General features: G+C 39.7%; 1 protein-coding gene across 2 annotated transcripts in view; it reads left to right on the top strand.

Moving 5' to 3' along the window:
• Positions 1–23,314, top strand: part of LOC145415318 (monocarboxylate transporter 12-like) — a 289,935-nt gene that overhangs the window by 213,603 nt on the left and 53,018 nt on the right. For both annotated transcript variants that reach the window (XM_080284596.1, XM_080284595.1), the window contains one exon: positions 3,949–4,140. In XM_080284596.1, coding sequence (XP_080140722.1) covers positions 3,949–4,140 — 192 coding nt within the window. The remainder of the gene's footprint in view (positions 1–3,948; positions 4,141–23,314) is intronic.

The raw sequence follows: 23,314 nt of genomic DNA, 5'->3' as shown, positions 1-23,314 counted from the left end.
TATGGACTGGATGTGGAAGGTGTGTGCAAGATATTCCCAGAAGAAATCTGTGCAGCATATGAGATGGTATGTGGGGTGAAAAGAAAACGAAATGGGGTGCAGGGAACAGCATGGTGGAATGAAGACGTTGAGACAGGCTGTGGCACAGAAGAAGAAAGCATGTAGTGAGTGGATGAGAAACAGGGGCATGGAGGAAGTTTAGAGACGTAAGAGAGAGTTATATGTGGAGAAGAAGAGAAAGGTGAAAAGATTAGTAAGAGAGAGTAAGAAGAGAGTGGATGAGGAATTTGGAAGGCGTTTTGGTGTAAAGTGGAAGGAATGTAAGAAAATGTTCCGGAAAGAAGTAAAGAGAGTTAGACAGGGTGGCAAAGAAGTTAGACAGGGAGTGAAAGACAAAAATAGTACATTACTAGTGGAGAAGGGAGAAGTGAGCAGATGAAGAGAACACTTTAAGGAATTGTTGAACATAGAGAATGGAAGTAATGCGAGTATAAGTGGCTGGGAAATGGCTGGGAGAAGGAAGGATGTGAGAAGAGAGGTAGAAATCTGTAGGTTGGAAGTTGTGGAAGTAATGAAGAAAGTCAAAATGGAGAAAGCCCCAGGAATTGATGGAGGGTGTGGTGAAATGCTGAAGGACTGGGGAGAGATAATAGTAGAATGGATGTGCAAGATGTGCAGATTGGCCTGGGAGGAAATTGGAGTCCTGGAGGATTGGAAGTCAGGTACAATTATTCCCCTTTTCAAAGGAAAAGGGGAAAAAGAAGTGTGTGGTAATAAAAGGGCATTTGACTTCTTAGTGTAATAGGAAAAGTATATGGTAGGATACTTATTGACAGTTAGGGAAATAACAGATTAATTAGTTGGAGACGAACAGGGAGGTTTTAGGAAGGGAAGAGGCTGTGTAGATCAGATATTCATTCACTGATCTTTAGTGGAAAAGTTTCTAGAGAAGGAAAAGAAGTTGTATGCGGCCTTCATGGATTTGGAAAAAGCATATGACAGGATGGATAGACAAGGATTGTGGAAAGTATTATGAATATATGGCGTAGATGGAATGTTGCTGAATGCCGTGAAGAGTATGTACGAGGGTGCTAAGGTTGCAGTGTGTGTGGATATTGAACTGAGTGAATTTTTCTGTCTGAAGGTTGGACTGAAACAAGGATGTGTCATGTCTCCATGGTTGTTCAATCTGTATATGGATGGGGTTATAAAAGAGATACAAGGTAGGGCAGTGGATGTTGGAGCGGCCCTAATGAGAGAGCGCAATGTTTGGAAACTCCCTGTACTGTTGTTTGCAGATGATGCTGTGTTGTTAAGCGAAGACGAAGGGGAGCTTCAAGGATTGGTGGATGAGATTGGGAGAGTCTGTAAGACACGGAATCTAAAGGTTAATATAGGGAAGAGTAAAGTTATGGTCTTCGACAGAAGTGAAGTCAGTGAATGTACAGTGAGGTTGGATAAGAAGGAAATGGAAAATGTGAACGTGTTTAAGTACTTGAGTAATGTGATGATGGGAAGTTTAGAGGGTGAAGTGCTCGAAAGGGCACAACAAGGAAGAAATGTTGCTGGTTCCTTGAAAGCAGTGATAAGAAACGAGGAAGTGATCATGGAAGTGAAAAAGTTACTACATGACAGTATCGTGACACCAACTCTAACCTATGGAAATGAAGCTTGGACCTAGTTGGAGGGACAGAAGTCAAGAGTGAGAGCAGTGGAAAGAAGCTGTTTGAGAGGAGCATCTGGAGTCACATGGAGTTACAGACTGACCAATGAAGAAGTGAAGGAGCGTTGTGGTCTTGATGTGGATGTGATAGGAAGCCTTAGGAGAAACACACAGAGGTGTTTTGTCATGTGGAGAGGATGGAGAGTGAGACACTGAGGAGGAGAGTGTATGTGAGTGAGGAGGAGGGAGAGAGAGGGAGGGGGAGGCCAAGGATGAGATGGAAGGATGTAGTGGAGAGGTATATGAGAGAGAGGGGAGGTGAGCTGCAAGCAGGGCAGTGAAATGGCGTTGGACAGGGCGACATGGAGACGATTTGTTTATGGCCACCCCTTACGGGGTTAAGGCTTCTGGCAATAGACTGATAGATTATTATTATTATTATTATTATTATTATTATTATTATTATTAAATCGTTTGGTTATTCATCTGAGCAACAGATTTCCTCAGTCTGCCTGAAAATTCATATGCTAAGCCAGGCAGGGATATCGGCTGTTTTTTTATAACTGTACTTGACGGTGAGAAGTTGCTGAATGCCAGTGCTCCTCATGGCATTCAGCAACTTCTCATTTACTCCACATATTCTTAATATTTTCCACATTCCTTGTCTATCCACCCTGTCATGTGCTTTCTCTAAATCCATGAAGGCTGCATACAACTTTTTTCCCTTCTGTAGAACTTTTCCACTAAAGACCTAAGGATGAATAGCTGATCTGCACAACCTCTTCCCTTCCTAACACCTCCCTGCACTTTTCAAATTAATTCCTCTGTTATATCCCTAACTCTGTTAATAAGTTTCCTATCATATACTTTTCTTATTACACTAAGAAGACAAATGCCCCTGTGATTTTGACACACTTCTTTTTCCCCTTTTCCTTTGTACAGGGAATAATTATACCTGACTTCCAATTCTCCGAGACTCGACCTTCCTCCCAGGCCAATCTGCATATCATCCATATCCCTTCTACTGCTGTCTCTCTCTCCCATGCTTCAGTACTTCACCAAACACTCCATCAATTCCTGGGGCTTTTCCCATTTTGACTTTCTTCATTGCTTCCACTACTTCCACCCTACTGATCTCTTCCTGTCTTCACACCTTCCTCCTCCTCCCAGTTATTCCCCAGCCAAGTATACTCGCATTACTTTTGTTCTCTATGTTTAACTCCTTCACGGCTAGGATGCACATCATGTTACACATCAGTCTCATGCCCCCTGACTGCGTCCATGTGCCATGTTTACTTCATGATATTTAAAATTTTCTTACATGTATATGTTCAGTGAAATGTTCTTTATGTTCTCTTTTGTTCTAAATTTAATATACAGTATTTCCTGAAAGCCAAGAAACCATTTGCAATGCTGGGTGGTAACCATATAACCAAACCATACGTGCTTCCTACGTGTCAACAAGTGGGTTGGTGGAGGGTTAGTGCCCCTCCCCGTAAAACAAATAACTCAAGGTCAATGGCCACCCCTTACGGGATTATGGCGTCTGGCAATAGATAGATAGATAGACTTGACGATGGTGTGTAGTGCTGCCTGCTTCTTCCTTTTTTGTGTCAACCCACCTCTCTTCATATTTGTTCCATCTTTCGTGTCACCTTTTATTATCCTTCTTTGCTTTTCAGGTTGCTTTACCTTGAGTGACAAGCCAAGTGGTTTCCTGTATGCCAGGAAACCATTTGCAGTGCTGGGTGGTAACCAAATAACCAACTCACACTTGTTCCCTACGTTTCAGCAAGTAGGTTGGCAGACGGATAATGCCCCTCCCCGTAGAGCCACTGACTCAAAGACAAACGGCCACCCCTGACAGTACTTTGGCCTGTGGCTGTAGGCAGACAGATAGCTTGACGTTGGACAAGACAATTAACTTTGATGACATAAACTTTTCTGATGGTGATTGAGCAACCGATCTGATGCTGACGCTTCTCACGTTAGTATAGCAGCTGACCAAAATTCATTGCTTCTGGATTCCGTGACATTGGTGCTTTTAGTACTTAGTCCCAGAAATTTACGTTTATAACATGATGATCAAGAACTGCTTACCCCTCACCTGCCTCATGTGTAGCCTGTGACTTGTGACTTGGTTAAAGCACCATTTACACCTTCTCCTCCATCACTGTCAGCTCTGTCTTCTCATCTCCCACAGCAACACATAAAACCTGCCCACACAAAGAATCGCATACTCTTACCTATCCAAAATAGCTATTAATCTTGTTTTCTTCTCGAAGGCTTTGCCTTCTCCTTGCAGGCTGGATACCCTGCAGTGTGGACAGGGTTCTATGGAACAGGTCTGGGTATGACTATAAGCATGCAGGCCATTGTTATCGTCTGGTACATGGGCCCTGACATCCTTCCAGCCGCCTATGGGGTCACAGGTGTGGCAGCCGCCATCGGTTTTCCTATATTGGGCCCTGTCATAGGTAAGATAATAGTTCTGCCTTCACTGCCATTTTGGCATGTAAGTGATCATCAACATTCAGACATTTTTTCATATCGAAGCATGTCCACATAGCACGAAAAAAAGTTATAGAAGGAGAACTAGCAAAAGTTTGCCACAAAATATGGGGCACGCTCTCAATCAGTTACCATTCAAGATCGGAAAGTCCTGATTCCATCCCACAGGCAGAAGCATTCACACTTACGCACTTTATGTTACCTGTCACCTAGGGTCCGTCCAACAATTAACACCACTATGAAAAACAGAAGTCCCAGTCCCTTGTCATATAGTGCTTTGTGTAAAATTCTTCCAGCCAATTCCATCCATTGTCAGTTCTCCTCAGTAGAGTCCATACATTGTTTTCTCTCGCACACATTTAATCTCTCTGTCCACATTCTTCTTGGTCTAACGCAACTTCTTACACCTTCACATTCACTCAGAAACAATCTTCTCACCACCCTGTTTACACCCATTTACTCCACATGATCGTACCATTTATTTATTTATTTATTTTTTTACCGGTGTTCACTGACTTCATTAGTCCACACCTTTCAGAAACCACATTATTCCTTATCCTATCGAATCTCCGCATGCCACATACAATCTTCAGTAACCCTATATGCACTACTCTTTACTCAGGACTTCAGAATTTCCTGCCATATCTAAGCCTTACACCCGTATGTAATTGTACCTGTACTGTAGGTACTTTAACTTCTTCATGCAAGCCTCTCGCAGCCACCACACTCAGCCGTCTGTTTTGTATCAAGGCCTTAGTAGAACTATCCACTTTCCTTCCTTTTGCAGTTGTACTCTACAGTATAGTCCCTTTGCACATATACGTTTCTTCCATAATCATTGCACCCAGGTTCTTAATCTCTCCCAATCTAGTTGAGTCTCTCTCCATTCACAGTTCCATCACATTGTGGGCACTGAGTCACCACTACTTATAATCATCACTTTGCTCGTATTCACTCATACTTTCAAAGACCGACGCTCATAGACATCAGCAAAACTCTGCTTTACTGGCAATGAACACAGCATCGTTTGCATAGGCCTACTGTACATGAATTTAAAATACTCTTCCTTGCACTAATCATTGCCAGCCTCATTCCTCTATAACTCGGATTCTTACATCTCTCGTAACTCCATTCATATATACTGGATATATATATATATATATATATATATATATATATATATATATATATATATATATAGAGAGAGAGAGAGAGAGAGAGAGAGAGAGAGAGAGAGAGAGAGAGAGAGAGAAGTAGACAGATAGATAGATGTGTGTGTGTGTGTGTGTGTGTGTGTGTAAAACAGGCACGAGGATATTACGGAACTTTGTCACGCTCAAACACTAATCTTGAGCCATTCATTAAGATGGCATCAGGCTTCACGATCATCATAAAAATTAGCAACGTTCAGCAGCTTCCCGTCGACACCATAAATATGCATAACGCCCCATAATCCTTATCTATTTACCTAGTCATGTGCATTTTCCAGAACCATTAAGGCCATATGTACCTTATAGTATTTTCACAAGTCTTCTCTCCACCATACGCGTGTTTTCATGGAAACTGTAAGCCAGAATTAATTAGAGTAGCCTTGCACCAGTATTGCACATGAAGAGTGGCTCCAAACCAAAATATCAGCCGATCATGTGGCACGCGTTTTACCTCACCATAAGCTGTGTTAACCTCTGCCATCCATAAAATGATTTACATTACACCAGTGTCCTCTGAACAATTTGCTTCACCACGGGAGAATATACTGTACTTAGCCTGGAAAGCCTAGATGCCGCTCTCTTATACAATATGATCAAGTCCGTATCACTCAAGACCAGTCAGAATACCTCGGGAGAATCACTGGCTAACCCTGACAGCTCTTGATGAAGAGTTGAACACTGAATTTGACTTGACATTTGCTGCGCGCAAAAACGAACAAATGTCTAAATTCAAAAATAATTGTCAAAATTAGTCACGATATCTTGATCTTTTCCCTCAATAAACTGTAGCTTATCTGTGTCACTGTAAACATGTATCTACATATGGACAATGGACTTTCCAAGACCTAAGGTCACTGTCTGTTGACAAATTGGAGAAAGAAACACCGATGTGGGACATAGTGTATATTGAAGATTTACCTCACGGCTTCCTCAGGATACAATTGCTGAATATACACACATTTTCTGTATATATATACAGCAGAAGGCAGTGGAGATGTGAGGAGGGAAGAGGTACTGGTAGGGGGGTGGTAGGGGCAGGTGGGGTAAGGAAGGTGAGGACCCAGGGGGAAAGGGATTACAAAGCACGGCACATGGACGAAAAGAAAAGGAAAGAAACAAGGGTCAGGTGAAGTGGGAATTCCATTGGGATAGGGAAGGAATGGTTCGGGTATGGAAATTGAGGTCACAAGGGAAAGGGATTACCGATCACAGCACGTGTGTGTGTGTGTGTGTGTGTGTGTGTGTGTGTGTGTGTGTGTGTGTGTGTGTGTGTGTGTTTGTGTGTGTGTATAGGTGCGTAGAAAGCTACGTGAAGAGAGGGGATAAAGATGGATGAGGAGGGGACTGGAAGGAAGGAAGGGTGATGTTCTGAGTTTATGGGGGGTGGTGTGAGGAAGATTTCATATTGACAGTATATCTGGCCACAAAATTTGATTGGTAATAAGACCCGCTGTTCAGTTCAGTGGTGATGGAATATGCTATTACAACTGCCTGAAGACACTTGCGTCTTTTTAAGTCTGTTTCCTTGTACAAATTTTTGCATTTTACAGTTTCATTACAATATCTGTATTTAATCTGTGAGCTACGCATACGTTGTTGGTGTTGTACCGGCTCACTGCATACTTGTGTTCATTTATTATCTCTTCCAGTTAACGCCCTGTTTCACCTATGTAGACCTTATCACATACTGCACATGGAATGGAGTAAACATCTCTCTCGGCTGTGTTGTTGGTTCATACCTTGTGTCTGACCAGATCACGCACTGTCTGAGAAGTCTTAATAGCTACCTCAGTTCATAAATGTCTTAAAAACCGTGCAGTGTTGTTGCTTGTATTGTTATTGGACAGGATTATGCGTGTCATATCACTGAATTTCTTAGCTGTTGCCCATTCCCGGATAGCCATGGCATGTTTTTTGTTTTGATTACCTGAGTTTACACAATGTGTTTTCTATGTACTAGAAGTCCTCTTTCAAAGGATCATCACTCCAAATCCTCAAAGCTCTGAGGTAGAACCCTGTTCATTCACTTTTCTTTATCCTAACATTATGGCTGGAATAATAATGAATAAGGTCATTCCTATTTGTGGCTTTCCTATAAACTTTAAATGCCAATTTATTGTCGGTCCAAATGAGCAAAATAGCCAGGAAAGGCAAGCAACTGTCAGCTTCTTCCTCAAGGGAATACTGAACTGACGGTTGTACTTCATTAAGTCTGTCCCGCACAATGTTTATGTCGAACCGTCTGCGTGCTATGACCAAGATATCGTCGACATACCACAGCCACATGACGGTATTCAGGATGAACCGTTTGTAGGGACCCGACTCGAGCGATTCCATGAAGAGATTAGCTAACATAGCACTCAGTAGTGACCCCATAGCCATTCCAAAACTTTGTATGTAGAAGATATAAACTTAAAGTAATTAAGGTTTATGCAAATTTCGACCAGTTTCAGGCAAACGTTTTTCGGTATTGGCAGGTCAGTTTCATTACCACATATTATTTCATGTAGTAAGTGTATTACTTTATCCGTGGGTACTTTTGTGAAGAGGGATTTCACATCAAGACAGGCCAGTTTCTTGTTTTTGAGATTACTATCTTTTATTTCCATCTTAAGGTCACCGCAGTGTTTGAGATGTGCCTTGCTTGTGGCTCCAAGTTTAGCTGAAAGAACTGTAGCCAGTCTCACAGCTAGTTGGTGTGGCGCACTGCCGAGTCCCGAAGTGATTGGTCGCATGGAAATGCCAGTCTTGTGTGATTTAGGGAGACCATACCGGTACATCATGGCAGGCCGTGGGTTGTTGCATATAAGCTGGAGTAACTTCTTGCCCTTCTCTGTCTTCCCTAGTAGTTTTTTGCATTGTTAGGTGAAATCCACTGTTGCCGTTTTAATCTCCACTTTTTCTAAGACGGTGTAGGTGTCTCTGACCGCTAGAAGTTCACCCATCTTATTGATGTTTGCACTGCTGTCCTTGACTCCTCCTCCTCCTCCCTTATTTGATGATGATATCCTGATGTTTTCCTCCTCACCCAAGGCCTTCAGGGCTTTCCAGTGACGCCTAGGTATCGCCATGCCATTGATGCTGTCAGATACTGTGGCTGTGATGAGTCTCTGAACAAAGCCTTACTTTTTAGAAATCACTGTCACTGTGGCAGCGATTCTTGGTAATCAGGACGATGGTGGTGTTTCGATTGCAGGTGCCAGTGCCACATTTGAGACCCAGACAAGAGCCTCAATTTCCACTTGAGTTGGTTGCCTCCTAGATAGGTTCTGAATGGAGTCTGGTCTGCTAATTTCTATCCACCTACTTCCTCTGCATAAGGCTTTGAGTTTCCTTTCCAGCCTTCATTTCTGAAAGTCGTTGAATCGAGTTATGTCTCTCCTTATAACTTCTGCTGCTTGCTGTGATATCACACACACACACACACACACACACACACACACACACACACACACACACACACACACACACACACACACACACACACACACGTGTTGTGATCGGTAATCCCTTTCCCCTGTGACCTCAGTTTCCTTACGTGAACTATTCCTTCCCTATCCCAAAGCTTTCTTTAATAGATGGTATTGAATAAGAGACTCAGTTTATTTTTGTGAATCTCTGTAACTGAGTATAGAGTGCTTTGGACGGTGATCTGCACCGCTCTAGGGTAAGAAAAAACAATTTATATTATATAAATAGTTTTGTTTTACCTTGGCGCCGTCTCTTTGTCCCTGATACGCAGTTACTTCAGCAGTCTCCCGCCAGAGGGCTGGACGAGTTACCCTCGGAAAACCATAAGAATTTGCGCTTTGTATATTTATTTTTTGGTTTCAGAACTAATTCAGTATTAATGGATTAAAATAGGATTCTTTACTATACCGGTGATCCATTATTTTATCACTGTAAACAATAATGTAAAACAAGGGATCACGACAGCGTTTGTTCACATTTTCATTTCAAGGCACGGCTTGCTGCTATTTCCCCCCAGTTTTCTCTTTCTATTTGCATTTGGTCTGATCAGCTAGTCAGATCAGGTGCGGGTAAGGGGATGGGTCTGTTATGATGTGGCAGGGGTAAACCAGTTCTGCTGTCGGGCCCTGCTGTGGATGTCACTGATTGCATTGCGCAGTTGTCCCTTGTGCGGTGTGGTGTGGTGAGGATCTATCCGTTCTCCCCTTTGGGGCTAAGATGCGAATGAATGTGTTTGAATAGATGAGTAAATGGGGAGTGTGTCGTCCTGTCTCGGCTACCTCCCTTTCCTTGGGGGAGGCAGCCTAGGTATATAGATAGATAGATAGACTTGCACTAATTTTTACAGAGAAATATTTCTCCCATTTCTTTACAGGTAACCGTGTTGTGACTTTATTGATATATTTCAGATTGTAGTATAATTTTGTTTCTCCATTCCAGGTAACAGTTAACATTCCTTTCTCTGGAACAGATGACTGATAAATACTCTGCAGGTACAGTCATCAGCATAAATTCGCTGCAAGTCTACTCGTGTGATGTGAGTCCTTTTGTCTGGCAACAGTGTAAGGGGACTAGTTGCCACGTAGCCTTTTATACACTTTAACGACGTGTTTTTTAAAAATGGTACTAGAAACTGGCTAGAGTACAATATTATGTATACCGTATTTAATCAGTATAAAAAAAAAAGTGCAGGAGCTGACAGAATGTTATGAAACGACGTACGAGCGTAATACTCTGACATTCCTCATAACCGTGTCTAAACTCCCTTCCCCTCTCTCCCCCTTTCTCCTCCTGATGTCCCCCCACCCCTCCTTCCCCCTCCTACTCCCAACTCACATTCATGCCCTGAGTTAACGGTCACTACTCTTACTTTCGACCTGTGATGGGCTGTGGATCACTGAAGGTCCATGTTAGTCAAGTGACCACCATCGGGATTCTTTTAATGTACCAGGGGTCACTGCTTCAGGATGAAACTTGTGTACTTGTCCCATATGGGAGAGTTCCCTGTCTCAGTGGGGTGAACGGAGCTAGGGCCTGATTGACTGCTGCCTACCTTAAAAGCGCCAGGCAAGGCTGCCGCACCACCCCTAAACATCCACACTGTGCAGTCCCCTCGTGTCTACAGGACACCCCTTAAACTTAACATAGCGTCACGTCACGTCATTATACGTTTTTCGATTTACCCAAAGCAAATGAGGTAATATACAGTAAGCACAGATTAGGATCTGCACAGATAACCCTGAGTTAACGGTCACTACTTTTACTTTCGACCTGTGATGGGATGTGGATCACTGAGGGTCCCTGTTAGTCAAGTGACCACCATCAGGATTTTTTTAATGTACCAGGGGTCACTGCTTCAGGATGAAACTTGTGTACTGTCCCACATGGGAGAGTTCCTTGTCTCAGTGGAGTGAACGGAGCTATTGCCTGATTGACTGCTGCCTACCTAAAAAGCGCCAGGGAAGGTTGCCGCACCACCCCCAAACATCCACTCTGTGCATTGCACATCCACACTGTGCACTGTGCAGTCCCCTTTTATCTAACACACCCATCCTATATACTTTTCAATCTCCCCAATGCAAAGGAAGCAATATAAGCACAGATTAGGATCTGCACAGATAACCCTGAGTTAACGGTCACTACTCTTACTTTCGACCTGTGATGGGCTGTGGATCACTGAGGGTCCCTGTTAGTCAAGTGACCACCATCGGGATTTTTTTAATGTACCAGGGGTCACTGCTTCAGGATGAAACTTGTGTACTTGTCCCACATGGGAGAGTTCCTTGTCTCAATGGAGCAAACGGAGCTAGGGCCTGATTGACTGCTGCCTACCTTAAAAGCGCCAGGCAAGGCTGCCGCACTACCCCTAAACATCCACACTGTGCAGTGTGTAGCTTCCACGTTATGTCCACAGACTTCCCATTAACTCAATGTACCGGTTTATAATGTCATGCCGTAACTATTATTTTATTTGTTTACGTTCTCTTTCAGGTTACTCTATCGGGTAGCTTATAGATAAAGTATTATAGAATGTGACTTTTCCTTTCCAGTGTTTCCTATAAAATTTCCATGTCAGTTTTTCCATGCTGCATGGTGGTTTTTCTCACTTTTTCCTGGAGGGTTTGGTGGTGGGGGGAGCCTTCTTGCTTTACTATCCTTATCCTTCAGCATGTAGAGTTAGATCTTGTAGTCATAGTTTTCTCTAACAAGCAGCCTCGAAAGGACCATAAGGTCTGTTGCTGTTTGCTTTCCTGTGTGTAATCCTGTGTGTGTGTAATCCTCTCCACTTTCTCCTCTCCCCACTCTCTCTGCCTTCATTCATTTATCCACGGCACTAACCCGACTGGTGCATCACAATTCTCTCTTGACTGTTTACTAAACCAATACTGTCCTGTTCTCAATTGCTCGAAATGCTTTAATAAAATGTATCCAAGGCTAATTACCAATATTCCTGTTCTAATCCCATTCTCTCCCTCCCCGTCTGATTCCCACTCTTTTTATTCCAGTTGTCATTCTTTTCTTCACCCCTTGTCACTACCAACAGCCGCTAGATACAGAAACGTTTGAGGTCTCGTTCTTGTGATGTATTATTCCTTACTGTGTGTGTGTGTGTGTGTGTGTGTGTGTGTGTGTGTGTGTGTGTGTGTGTGTGTGTGTGTGTGTTTAGTGAGCCCGGCAGTTGGTGGCTGTTATTTCAGTAGGTGAAATTAAACAAACATTTGTGCCCATTCCTCCTACTTCCTCTCTCTCTCTCTGTCTCTCTCTTTCTCAGTCTCTGTCTGTCTGTCTGTCTGTCTGTCTGTCTGTCTGTCTCTCTCTCTCTCTCTCTCTCTCTCTCTCTCTCTCTCTCTCTCTCTCTCTCTCTTTTCAAGGAAAATGTTCCCATCCTCCTCATAAGGCCCCCATAAACGCTCAGTTATTTATTCAAGTTCAAGTCACATTCAAGGCTGTTTGCACGTGTATGGTAGCAATTTTTGGCATGCACACAGCTCTGGGCCGTCTCGAGTCACGTCAGTTAATGGTTCAAAGCCCACCACACACGTTCAGTTTTCCGCAAAATACCAATGGTTGGACAAGGTGATCTGAGCGTGTGTGTGGTGGCTTGATGGTTGTGCAGGCCTGTGGCTTGGCTTGTGCTTGTTCAGGTGGCGTCTGAAGTCTGGGACGTGTGCAGTGCGACTCGTGCGTGTGTGGTAGCTGATTAATCCCAACACATACTCCAAGGAATGGACTCCCCTGGCTCCGAGTGTTGTGGGAACGCAACGATGCATGGACCATCGTCGGGGAGAGCCTTTTGGACCGATTTTATTGAATTATATAAAAGCTATCCATGTTTGTGGAAGATAAAATCTAAATACTATAGTGACGGAGAGGCAAAGGCAGCAGCATATAATGTGCTGATAGAGAAATTGAGGGAGAAGGATGCATCAGCATACAGAGAGACAATGATAAAGAAGATAAATTCGATGAGGAGCTCTTTCCGCATATAAATGAAGAAAGTAATTGCCTCACGCAAATCTGGTGCTGCAGCAGATGACATATAGGCTACCACCCATGATTATGGTATCATTTACTGCAGTTCCTACAGGACCAAGAAGCTGCCCGTGAGTCCAAGACAAACATCAGTGAGGTGAGACTGATTTTGTGAAATGTTGTGTTATTAATAACAGATTCCTGAGATGCCCCTAAAGTAAGCAGCTTATAAAGTAAAATGCGTAGAGACTGCTGTTGGTCAGTTTATTGTGCATCAAGATTATGAATGTGGGCACACTCTGGTCACAAACGATGTTTTGAATGTACTGTATATCTAGTCCCCAGCAATTATGCAGGTTAATAGCAATGTAATGCATATATGTAAGGTATATGAACGTAATACGTCAAAGCGGCTGCTATAACAACATAGGCGGAGGGATGGCACTAATTTTGTTTCAGCATACGTGGCACGGCATCTTATTATGCAGTGAAAATAGTAATGCCAGTGACAAGATGAAAAGGATTACCAACTAAACATATTACATTGTGTAATGCACACACTATGAACACCAAATAGTAAGGCACTTGATAATAGGGTGATCAAATAGCCAACATCGAAGAGAACGTAACGTTCAAGATTAACTGTAGTGATAAGCTGATTAATTGTAAAACAAAACAAAAAAAAGAAAAAAAAAGTATTTGCACACAGTTTGGAGATTTGCGTTGGACCATATGCCAGAATGCTTTAGTTAAAATCTGTCCAAACTATGATAACTAGTGAGAAGGAATATGGATTAATCTTCGTCTCTCACAAAAATTAGTACGAAAAAAAAAAAAAAAAGACACTGCTCCAATTATTTACCATTATAACTTTATTCCTCATCTTATAGTGAAGGACAGCTACTAAAAAATGAAGATTGAAGGAACTCTGATTAAAACGTATGAGTCGTCTGGAGATTGTTTGGATGTTTACATTACGAAAGAGTGTCATTTGTTAACTTATTTTTATTTGTCGTGGTACTTTCAGGATAAAAAATCGTACAAGTTCTGTTACAGCAGAAGCATCGGCTTTGTGAGTAATTCAAAACTATTATATTGGAATGGTCTTAGAAACCGCATACATGAGAGCAAAAACACTAAATATGCAACTTTCATAAATAGACTCTAAATTAGTTTGGAGACATTCCCAATTGTATATAAAATTCAGAAAAAGATTCTGAGAGGGAAAAAAAATCTGACTCGGAAAAAAAAAAAAAAAAATAAGGTTAAATGAGTTTATATGAGCGACGAAATTGATTCACAATGAGAGATTGTTGTTATTTGATGTTTTTAAATCAAAAGAATTTCGTTTCATTATAGACGTGTAATGTACTTGGAAATTCAGTGATCAAACTGATGTTATTTTTATCTATTTATCTACGGCTTCAAAATAGCTTTCTGAATCTCCTGATCAAATTTTGAGAATGGAATATGCTATGACTTTTCGTGTGATATCATGATGTATCTTTTCCAAAGTAAAATCATTCCGAAACTCAGTGAATCGTTTAAAATGAGATTGTTTAGGTATTGATTAACTGATATATATATATATATATATATATATATATATATATATATATATATATATATATATATAATGAAAAAGTAAAGAGGTTGGTGAACCGAGATATACAATATATAAACATTATTCGGTTCCTCGTGTATGCATTTCTCTTGTTAAGAATAGGTCAAAGAATGAATTAGGTTGCAGTACCTTCGACCTGAAGAGTTATGTATGTGTCGTTTTCAAGTCGACTGGATTTTTATTTTTGGAAGAGATTTGTAACTTCTTTTTTTCTTATTTTTCTTAACCATGACATCAGTGATAAAATGGAGTTCCAAATGGGAACTACTAACGGCGGAGGGAAAACGACTGGGCGTAGTTCAAAACTATTTTATTGCAGTGATGGATGTATTTCCATATTTTTGTAGAAAATAGATAAAAATTCATCATCCACAAATGTGCTCAAAACTGCGTGGAAATCACAGTCAGTTACTTATACTCCGATGACATTTCTGAAGGTGAAAAAAAAATCACATTTAGGAAAAATATAACAAGAAATTGATTCACACATTATGACAGCTGACATCCCAGGTTTTTAAAAATAAGAAGTTTCAATTGATTTGGGAGCCATTGAATCAAGCGAGAAATTTCGAATTAGAAAGACTTTCTTTTATATCAGCTGTAGTAGCACTTGCGTCGAACCTCCTGATTTTGTAAAAAAAAGAAAAGAGAGTATTTACACATTATTAATTTACGTGTTAGACCATAAGCCATATTATCATACGTATAATATTTTAATTGATAACTCGAGAGAAGGAATATTGATGAGCTTTTGTGTCTCACAAAAATTAATATGAGAATTTATAAATACTACGCCAACACCGGCATATATAATTATTATTTATAATTTATTACTATCCTCCCTAAATATAAAGTGACTGACAGCTTCTAAAAAGGAGGAGCGAATGAACACCGACTGAATGAATTGTAATAAGGTCGTCTGGTAATTGTTTCGATTTAACGTTTGACAAATGGTCATTTGTGACTTTTTTCATTTGTAGTGGTACTGTCAGGATGAAAAATGGTACAAGAGCATCGGCATTAATACTATTTCAAAACCGCTTAATTGAGGGCGAAAAAATCCTAAATATTAAACCTCAACAAATAGTCTCAAAGAAATTGTGAAATATTAACAACTGCGTCCAGAATTCAGCATTTCTGAGGGTGATAAAAATTTCGACCCGGAAAAACAAAATAGTAACAAGACTAAATGATGTAACACGTTGGATGAATTTGATTCACAGGTAAAGATGGCCGGAATTTGAGGGTTTTAAACCTAAATTGTTTCATCTCGTTAGAGATGTGTAAACAACTTGAAAAATCATAGATCAATCAGATATTATTTTTATCTGTATAACTAGGGCTTCGCATTTTGAACCATCAGATATAAATTTTGAAAATTGAATATTTTCCCACTATGATATTTCGTGTGATATAATTATGCATACTTGCCGTGGTGTAATCACCCCGAAAGGCAATAAATCATTTAAAAGGAAATTGTTTAGGTATTGATTACATGATATACATTATAGGGGAAAGTAAATACATCAGTGTACTGAGCCATATTATTTATAAACATTATTTGCTTCCTCATATACGCATTTTTTTTTTTCTTGATAGGTTTTTAAAAAAAATCAGGTTGCAGTAGCATCGACCTAAACAGGTGTTTATGTCTCTTTCTGGTTGAGTGGATTTTAGATTTTGGAACAGAGGCTATTTTTTTTTTTTTTTTTTTTTTTTTTAATTCACGTTAACCATGACAACAATGATAAAAAGGAGTTCCAAAACTAGGTGCGGCTGATGGTCTACGATTGGGGAGAGTTCAAAACTATTTTGCAGGGGAGATGGTCGTATCAATATATTTTGGATGGAAAACGGTAAAAGTGCATCTTCAACAAATTTACCAGAAACTGCTCGGAAAACATCCCCAATTACTTGAAATAATCAAATGACATCTAATGGTGAAAAAATCACATTCACGAAATATATAACAAGATATCGATTCACACATTAATAGAGCTGATAACTGAGGTGTTTTAGATCAAGAATTTTCAATTGTTTTGGGGTTCATGGAACCAAGCAAGAAATTTCGAATCATATAGGATTTCTTTTTCATCCGTTGTAGTAGAACTTGCATCGTACCTGCTGATTGAATGTTAAAAAAAAAAAAAAAAAAGAATCTTCACTTACTATTAACTATCGCCTTAGATCATAAGCCACATTGCCTATCTCAATACTCTGAAAACTCGTGAGGGAAAATTGATGATTTCTTGTCTCCTGAAAATATTATTTCGAGAAAGTATAAATAGTATACCAATATCGAGATATATAATCAATTATAATTTTTCAACTTTCATTATCTCCGTAGATATATAATGAATGACAACTCCCGAAAAGTGAAAACTGAAGGAACACCGATTGAACTATATTAGTGTCGTCTGGAGATTTTTGGATTTTTGCTTTAGTGAAAGTGTCATACGTGACTTTTTTCTTTTGTAGTGGTACTCTCAGGATAAAAAATGGTACAAGATTTTTTTCGGCAAAAGAATTCGCTTTAGGAGTAATTGAAAACTATTATACTGCAGTGATCCCCAAAACCTGACTATTGAGGGCAAAAAACACTAACCCTTTCACTTCCACAAATGCACTCTAAATTATTTGGAAAACACACCTAAATATCTAAAAATTCAGAAAACATTACTTGCTGTGAAGAAATGTCATCTAGGAAAAATAAAATCATTAACAAGACTAAATGAGGTAACACTTAGGACAAAACTGATTCAGAGTTAAAAAAAGGTTGGCATTTGAGGGTTTTAAGCCTAAAGAGTTTCGTTTCGTTGGACTCGTGGACACAACTTGGAATTTCATGGATAAAACGGATATTATTTTTGTCAGTTTATCAAAGGCTTTAACCCGTCACGTCCCGAGCATTTTTGCACCTCCGACACCCCCCAGTCCCGAGCATTTTTGGAAAAAAAAAAAAAAATGGCTAAAACCTCCGCTTTTGGTGAGAAACATCGAAAATTCATAGAGAAATTACTCACCTGAGGTGTAAAATACTCGATACAGGTAGGAGTACCTCCTTACCTTACAGGGTTTTCTATCAGGCTGGCTGCAAAGAAAACGAGTTCTATGGGAGGATAACTATTCCACACCACTCATAAACGGTATTTATTTATTTATTTGGTACGAATTTATATGTAGTATGAGAGTATATTGGTTTTCAAACAGTAATACAGGCATTATAATCATTGTTTCACTCACTAACTCATCACCATTCCTGACCTTCTTTTGCCACATTACCTGATCATCATTTCTGACTGTTTCTTCCTCTAATGCTATGTAAACTTTGTCCTCCATATTGTTTTCGATTGGGGAATCACTCTGGCCCTGAATATCTTTATTGGCCAGGTCACTGGTAACAGGTGAATTGCCGAGACAATGGGAGGGGAGGTTATGCGGTGTAAGGCGTTGTACCTGCTTGGCATCTTGTAAGGAAGGTGTCCCGTGTATATGTACGAAAAATCACGTGCGAAAATTGAAAATTGTGCAAATTAGGGACCTTGCAATCGCACAACGTACCAGTACATCGTCAGGACTGGCAAATGTAAAATGTTGCAACGTACCCATACGTCGACGGGACGGGGCGGGTTAATTTTGCATCCTGAACGTTCTGGTGAAATTAAGAAAATGGGATTTTTCTCACTATGACGTTTCGTGTGATATCATAGTGCTTCTTTACCAAAGTAAAATCACCCTTAGCCTTAATAGACAGTTTGAATGAAATTAATATATAAAATGAAATTGTAAATAAATTGGTGTACTGAGACATAAACTATATGAACATTATCTGGTTCGTCATATAAGCATTTTCCTCGTTCAGAATAGGTGTAAAAAAGATTCAGGGTATAGAAGCATCAAGCTGAACAGTTATGTATGTTGTGTTCAGGTTACCTAGATTTTTAATTTTGGAATAGTTTCCCCTTCCCTATTATTGTGGTGCGGAATTCATCATAACATGACGTCAGTGATAAAAAGTTCCCAATGGAAACTAGTAACGGCCGACAGAATACGACTGGGGGTAGTTCAAGACTATTTTACTGAAGTGATGGCTGTATAAGCATATATTTTTGAGAAATCGATCTTCCAAAAATGTACTCAGTATTGCTTGGAAAACACACCCAGTTACTTCCAATACTCTGATGATATTTCTGGTGAAAAAAAAAAAAAAAAAATTTAGGAAATATATAAAAAGAAATTGATTCAAACGTTAAGACACCAGACATCTGAGGTTTTTAATATTAAGTTTAAACTGATGTGAACGTCCACAAATGTACTCAAAATTGGTTAGAACACACTCTCAGTTACTTCCAAAAATAAGATGACACTGCTGAAGGTGAAGGAAAATCAAATTTAGGGAGCACATAACAAAAAATCAATTCACAGGTAAAGAGAACTGATATCTGAGGTGATTCAAAACAAGAAGTTTCAAGTCATGTTTGGGTAACCGAAACAAGAGGGATATTTCAAATAAGAGAGGATTTCTTTTTTATCTTCATTAGTAGCACTTTAAAAATACATCGAGTCTCATGATTGAACGCAACAAAAAAAAAAAAAAAAAGAATATTTCCATATTATGAAGGTTCACGTTAGATCATTAGCCACATTGCCTTAAGTAAATTCTCTCACAACTGTGTTAAAAGTTGAGAATGAATACTGATGAGCTTTTGTGTCACTCAAAATTTAATACGAGAAAGAATAAATACAATACCAATATGGAGATATATAAATGATCACCATTAATATATTAATGATAGCTACTAATAAAAGAATAATGAAGGAAAATCGATTGAATTGTATTAGTTTCGTCTGGAGAGTGTTTGGATTTAACCTTAGGAAAAGGGTCATTTATGACTTTGTTTTATTTTTAGGATAAAAATTGTACAAGATTTATTACCGTAAAGGCATCGGCATCAGGAGTAATTCAAAACTATTGTGCTGTAGTGATGCTAAAAACCGCTTAATTAGGCCGAAAAAAATCCTAAATATTCAACCTCCACAAATGTACGGACAAAAAGTTGGGAAACATTTCCAACTGTGCCTACAATTCAAAAAATTTCTGAGGGTGAAAAAGAATTCGACCCGGAAAAAAACAATATAGTAACTAGAATAAATGAGGGAACACGTGCGATGAAATTGATTCACAGGTAAAGAAGGCCCGAATTTGAGGGTTTAAGCCTAAATAGTTTCGCTTCATTAGAGATGTGTAGATCAGTTGGAAATTGAGAGATAAAAACGATATTAATTATATCTGTATAACTATGGCTTTAAATTTGGATTTTGAACCATGGGATCAAATTTAAAAAAAAAAAAAAATGTTTTCTCACTATGAAGTTTCGTGGGATATCATTATGCACACATACCCTGGTGAAATCACCCCGAAAGTCAATAAATCGTTTAAAGGGAAATTTTTCAGGGATTGATTATCTGATAAAAATTATAGGAAAACGTAAATACGTAAGTGTACTGAGACATACCATTTGCAGACATTATTGGGTTGTCATATACTCATTTTTTTTTCATTATACCTTAAAATAGAATCAGGCTGCAGTACCATCGACCTGAACAGTTGTGTATATCGTGTTCAGGCTTTCTGGATTCTTAATTTTGGAAGAGAGACTATTCCTTTTTTTTTTTTTTTTTTTTTTTTTAGTTCATTTAACCATGACGACAATGATAAAATGGTGTTCTAATTGTGAACTAGGTACGGCTGATTCTATACGATGAGGTGTGGTTCAAAACTATTTTACTAGAGAGATGCTTGTATACACTTACTTAGATCGCTAAATGTGCAACATAAATAAATTTATGAAAACTGCTCGGGAAACACCCCCAGTTACTTGCAATACTTAAATTACATATCTGAAGATGAAAAAATCACATTTAGGAAACATATAACAAGAAATTGATACTGGAGGTGTTTTAGATCAAGAATTTTCAAATGACGTGGGGTTCACCGAACCAAGCGAGAAATTTCGAATAAATAGTGTTTCTTTTTTATCTGCTGTAGCAGTACTTGAATCGAACCTGCTGATTCAATATTTAAAAAAAAAGAATCTTTGCACATCATGAACTTTCGCTTTTGACCTTAGGTAAAATCTCTCAATACTGTGATAACTCACGAGAAGGAATAATGATGAACTCTTGTTTATCACAAAAATTAATGCGAGAAAGTATAAATAGTATACCAACACTGAGATATACAATAAATTATCATGTTTAACTTTATTCCTTATCCCCAACTCTTGAAGATTAAAGGAACAACGGATAAACTTTTTTTTTTTTTTTTTTTTTTTTTTAATGAGTCCGACTCTGGGCATAGGCTTCACAGCCTGCTATCAAGGCTCAGTAGTCCTCCTACATACCATACACCTCTACATGTCACCACTTCGGCACTAACACCCACCGTCCATATTGAATACATGCTAGGGCTGTCTCATACAGGACTGGTGTATTGGTATTAGCGGGGGTATTTTTACGACATGTCGGCGGGTCTTCTGGTAGATCAGTAAAGCCTGATTTAATGAAATTCAAATTCTTAAACTGTTCCCTGCCCCAGCCGGGATTTGAACCTAGGTCCGCTAGGACCCCACGCCACCTCTCTACCGATTGAGCCACGCCTCCCCCAAATTATTAGTGTTGTCTTAAAATTTTTTTATTTTTACTTTAGTAAAAGGATCATATGTGACTTTTTCATTTGTAGTTGTACTGTACACTGCTAACCAGTAAGGTAGTCATTCCCGTACAGTTTTAAACAGCAAGACCCCCACCAGCGAGACCTTCACCTGTAACAATTACATAAATTGTAATTGTTCTATTAGCAGATTTTGTAAAGCAACTGATTATTGTTCCAGTATCTCTTCGAGGTGCTAATCAGCAATATCTGATTCTGTTTCTCTTATAAGTCTTCGCAGTAACTTTGAATTTCAGAATGCCGTGGAACATTATTTGCGTAGCCTGCTCCGGTAGTCTCACTGGATCCTTTTGTATGGACCGTTCCTTTGTTTGCGGGATGTGCAAACTACGTCAGAGCTTGGAAGACAAGCTGACTGAAGCCACAAATAAAATTAACAGCCTGACCCTTAAAGTTGATGTGCTGGAGGAGTTCATTGCCAGCAACGTTGGACATACTGTGGAGGATAGCCCCACAGCTCGGCCAACCGCTGTCCAGGCTGATCATCCTCCTGCCACTATAGTTACTTCTCCCCCACCATACAGAATGAGTTCCAGCCAGTGTGAAATGGTGCCAGGTTTGTGAGAAAACAGAGCTTCAATCCAGTAACAACATATAACAAATTTCAGATTCTCGCAGAAGTAGAGGAAGAGCCCCACGAAGCACAGGTTGTGGGGGACTCTATCATCCGGGGTCAGTTGGGGGAATTTTGCGGTGGGGCACTCTCTAAATGAAAGCGTTTTTGTATTCTAGGAGCAGGAGTAGATGGCGTAACAGAGGCTGTCGATGACGATTTTGAGAATATGGAAAATGACAGCCTTGTTATCATTCATACAAGTACCAATGATGTCATGTGGTCCTGATCAGAGGAGCTGATGGAGAAGTACAGAGAGATGATTTGACACTACAAGGAGAAAACTAACCATACTTTAATTTCAGGCATACTCCAAAGGATTAACGCAGGGAATGCCTTCTTCAACAGAGCATTTAGTATAAAACAGAGTCAAGTCACTTTGCTTTAAGGAAGGAGTTGAGTTCATCGACAAGTGGAACCAGTTTTACGAGCAGCGAACACTATTTGCAAACGTTGGACTGCATCTGAATGCCGTTGGTTCTGGCCATCTCGGTCGTTTGCTTAGTGATGCCATAAGTTTTTCCCAGAGCAAAAACAAACATCACAGGAGGCAAATGTAAATGTCATACAATCTGACAAATCAATAAATAATGGAAGCTCCCCACATCGGAGAGGAAAACATATTAAAGCTATCCCTTAAATGCACGTAGTCTACATAATAAATTTTCTGATATAGAGGCCCTTGTCTTTACTGAAGCTTATTGTTACGTCCCAGTCCCCACACTGCCACAGGCTCCAACAGCAGTAGTACAGTACAGGAAGGACATTGCCCAGTGAGTTGTTCTTCCTATGGTCAGCCTATAGGTGTACAGTACACAAGATCAGCTGAGGCAAAAATAAACAAGGGCTCCTTAATGTTCACTGTCTTTATTTTCCAAATAATTCCACTTAATGCTTTCCAGCTTCACTGTTCTCACAAGCGCTGGAGCTATACACACTTTACTAACTGCTGTTACACTTAATGCATAACAACACTTTACATTTATTACACTTAATGCTTGACACTTCACTGTTTTCTCAAGTTGTATACTCTCGATGGGCAACAGTTGCCAATTCAGACAACCAGAACATGTCAAAGCTTTCCTACATTACATGTCATTGTAAATCATTTACCATACAAACTTAATTTCAATCACATAATTTAACAAGGAATCACAAATAAATCATTATAGAGAAAAAAGAGCACAAAAAATAATGCATAACTTACGAAACAACTACGCTCACTAACAGCAAGCAAACTGGCAACTCTGACTCGTACCGCAACCAATGGTACGAGAAACATCGAGAAAGATCTCGGGCACCTAACTGGCAAATCTCGCTTCGTAACACTGCCCCCTCCCTAGTTCTTTGTCGTCCCGACAAAATTACACAATATATACAAACTTAATCCTAATGAAACATCTAACTATACACAAAATTATCCTTCAGCTATCAGGTCTTCTATTCTGCTTCTGACAACGTCCTTGCTCTTTCACACAGTCCACTCCTCCTGGAAGGTCTTCGTCCTCTTCCTGAT

The sequence above is a fragment of the Coenobita brevimanus genome, chromosome 102 (genome assembly GCF_032717465.1).
Source record: "Coenobita brevimanus isolate Jiangsu-jjx chromosome 102, ASM3271746v2, whole genome shotgun sequence".
NCBI classification, from domain to species: Eukaryota; Metazoa; Arthropoda; class Malacostraca; order Decapoda; family Coenobitidae; genus Coenobita; species Coenobita brevimanus.
This window is presented reverse-complemented; position numbering and strand designations above follow the sequence as displayed.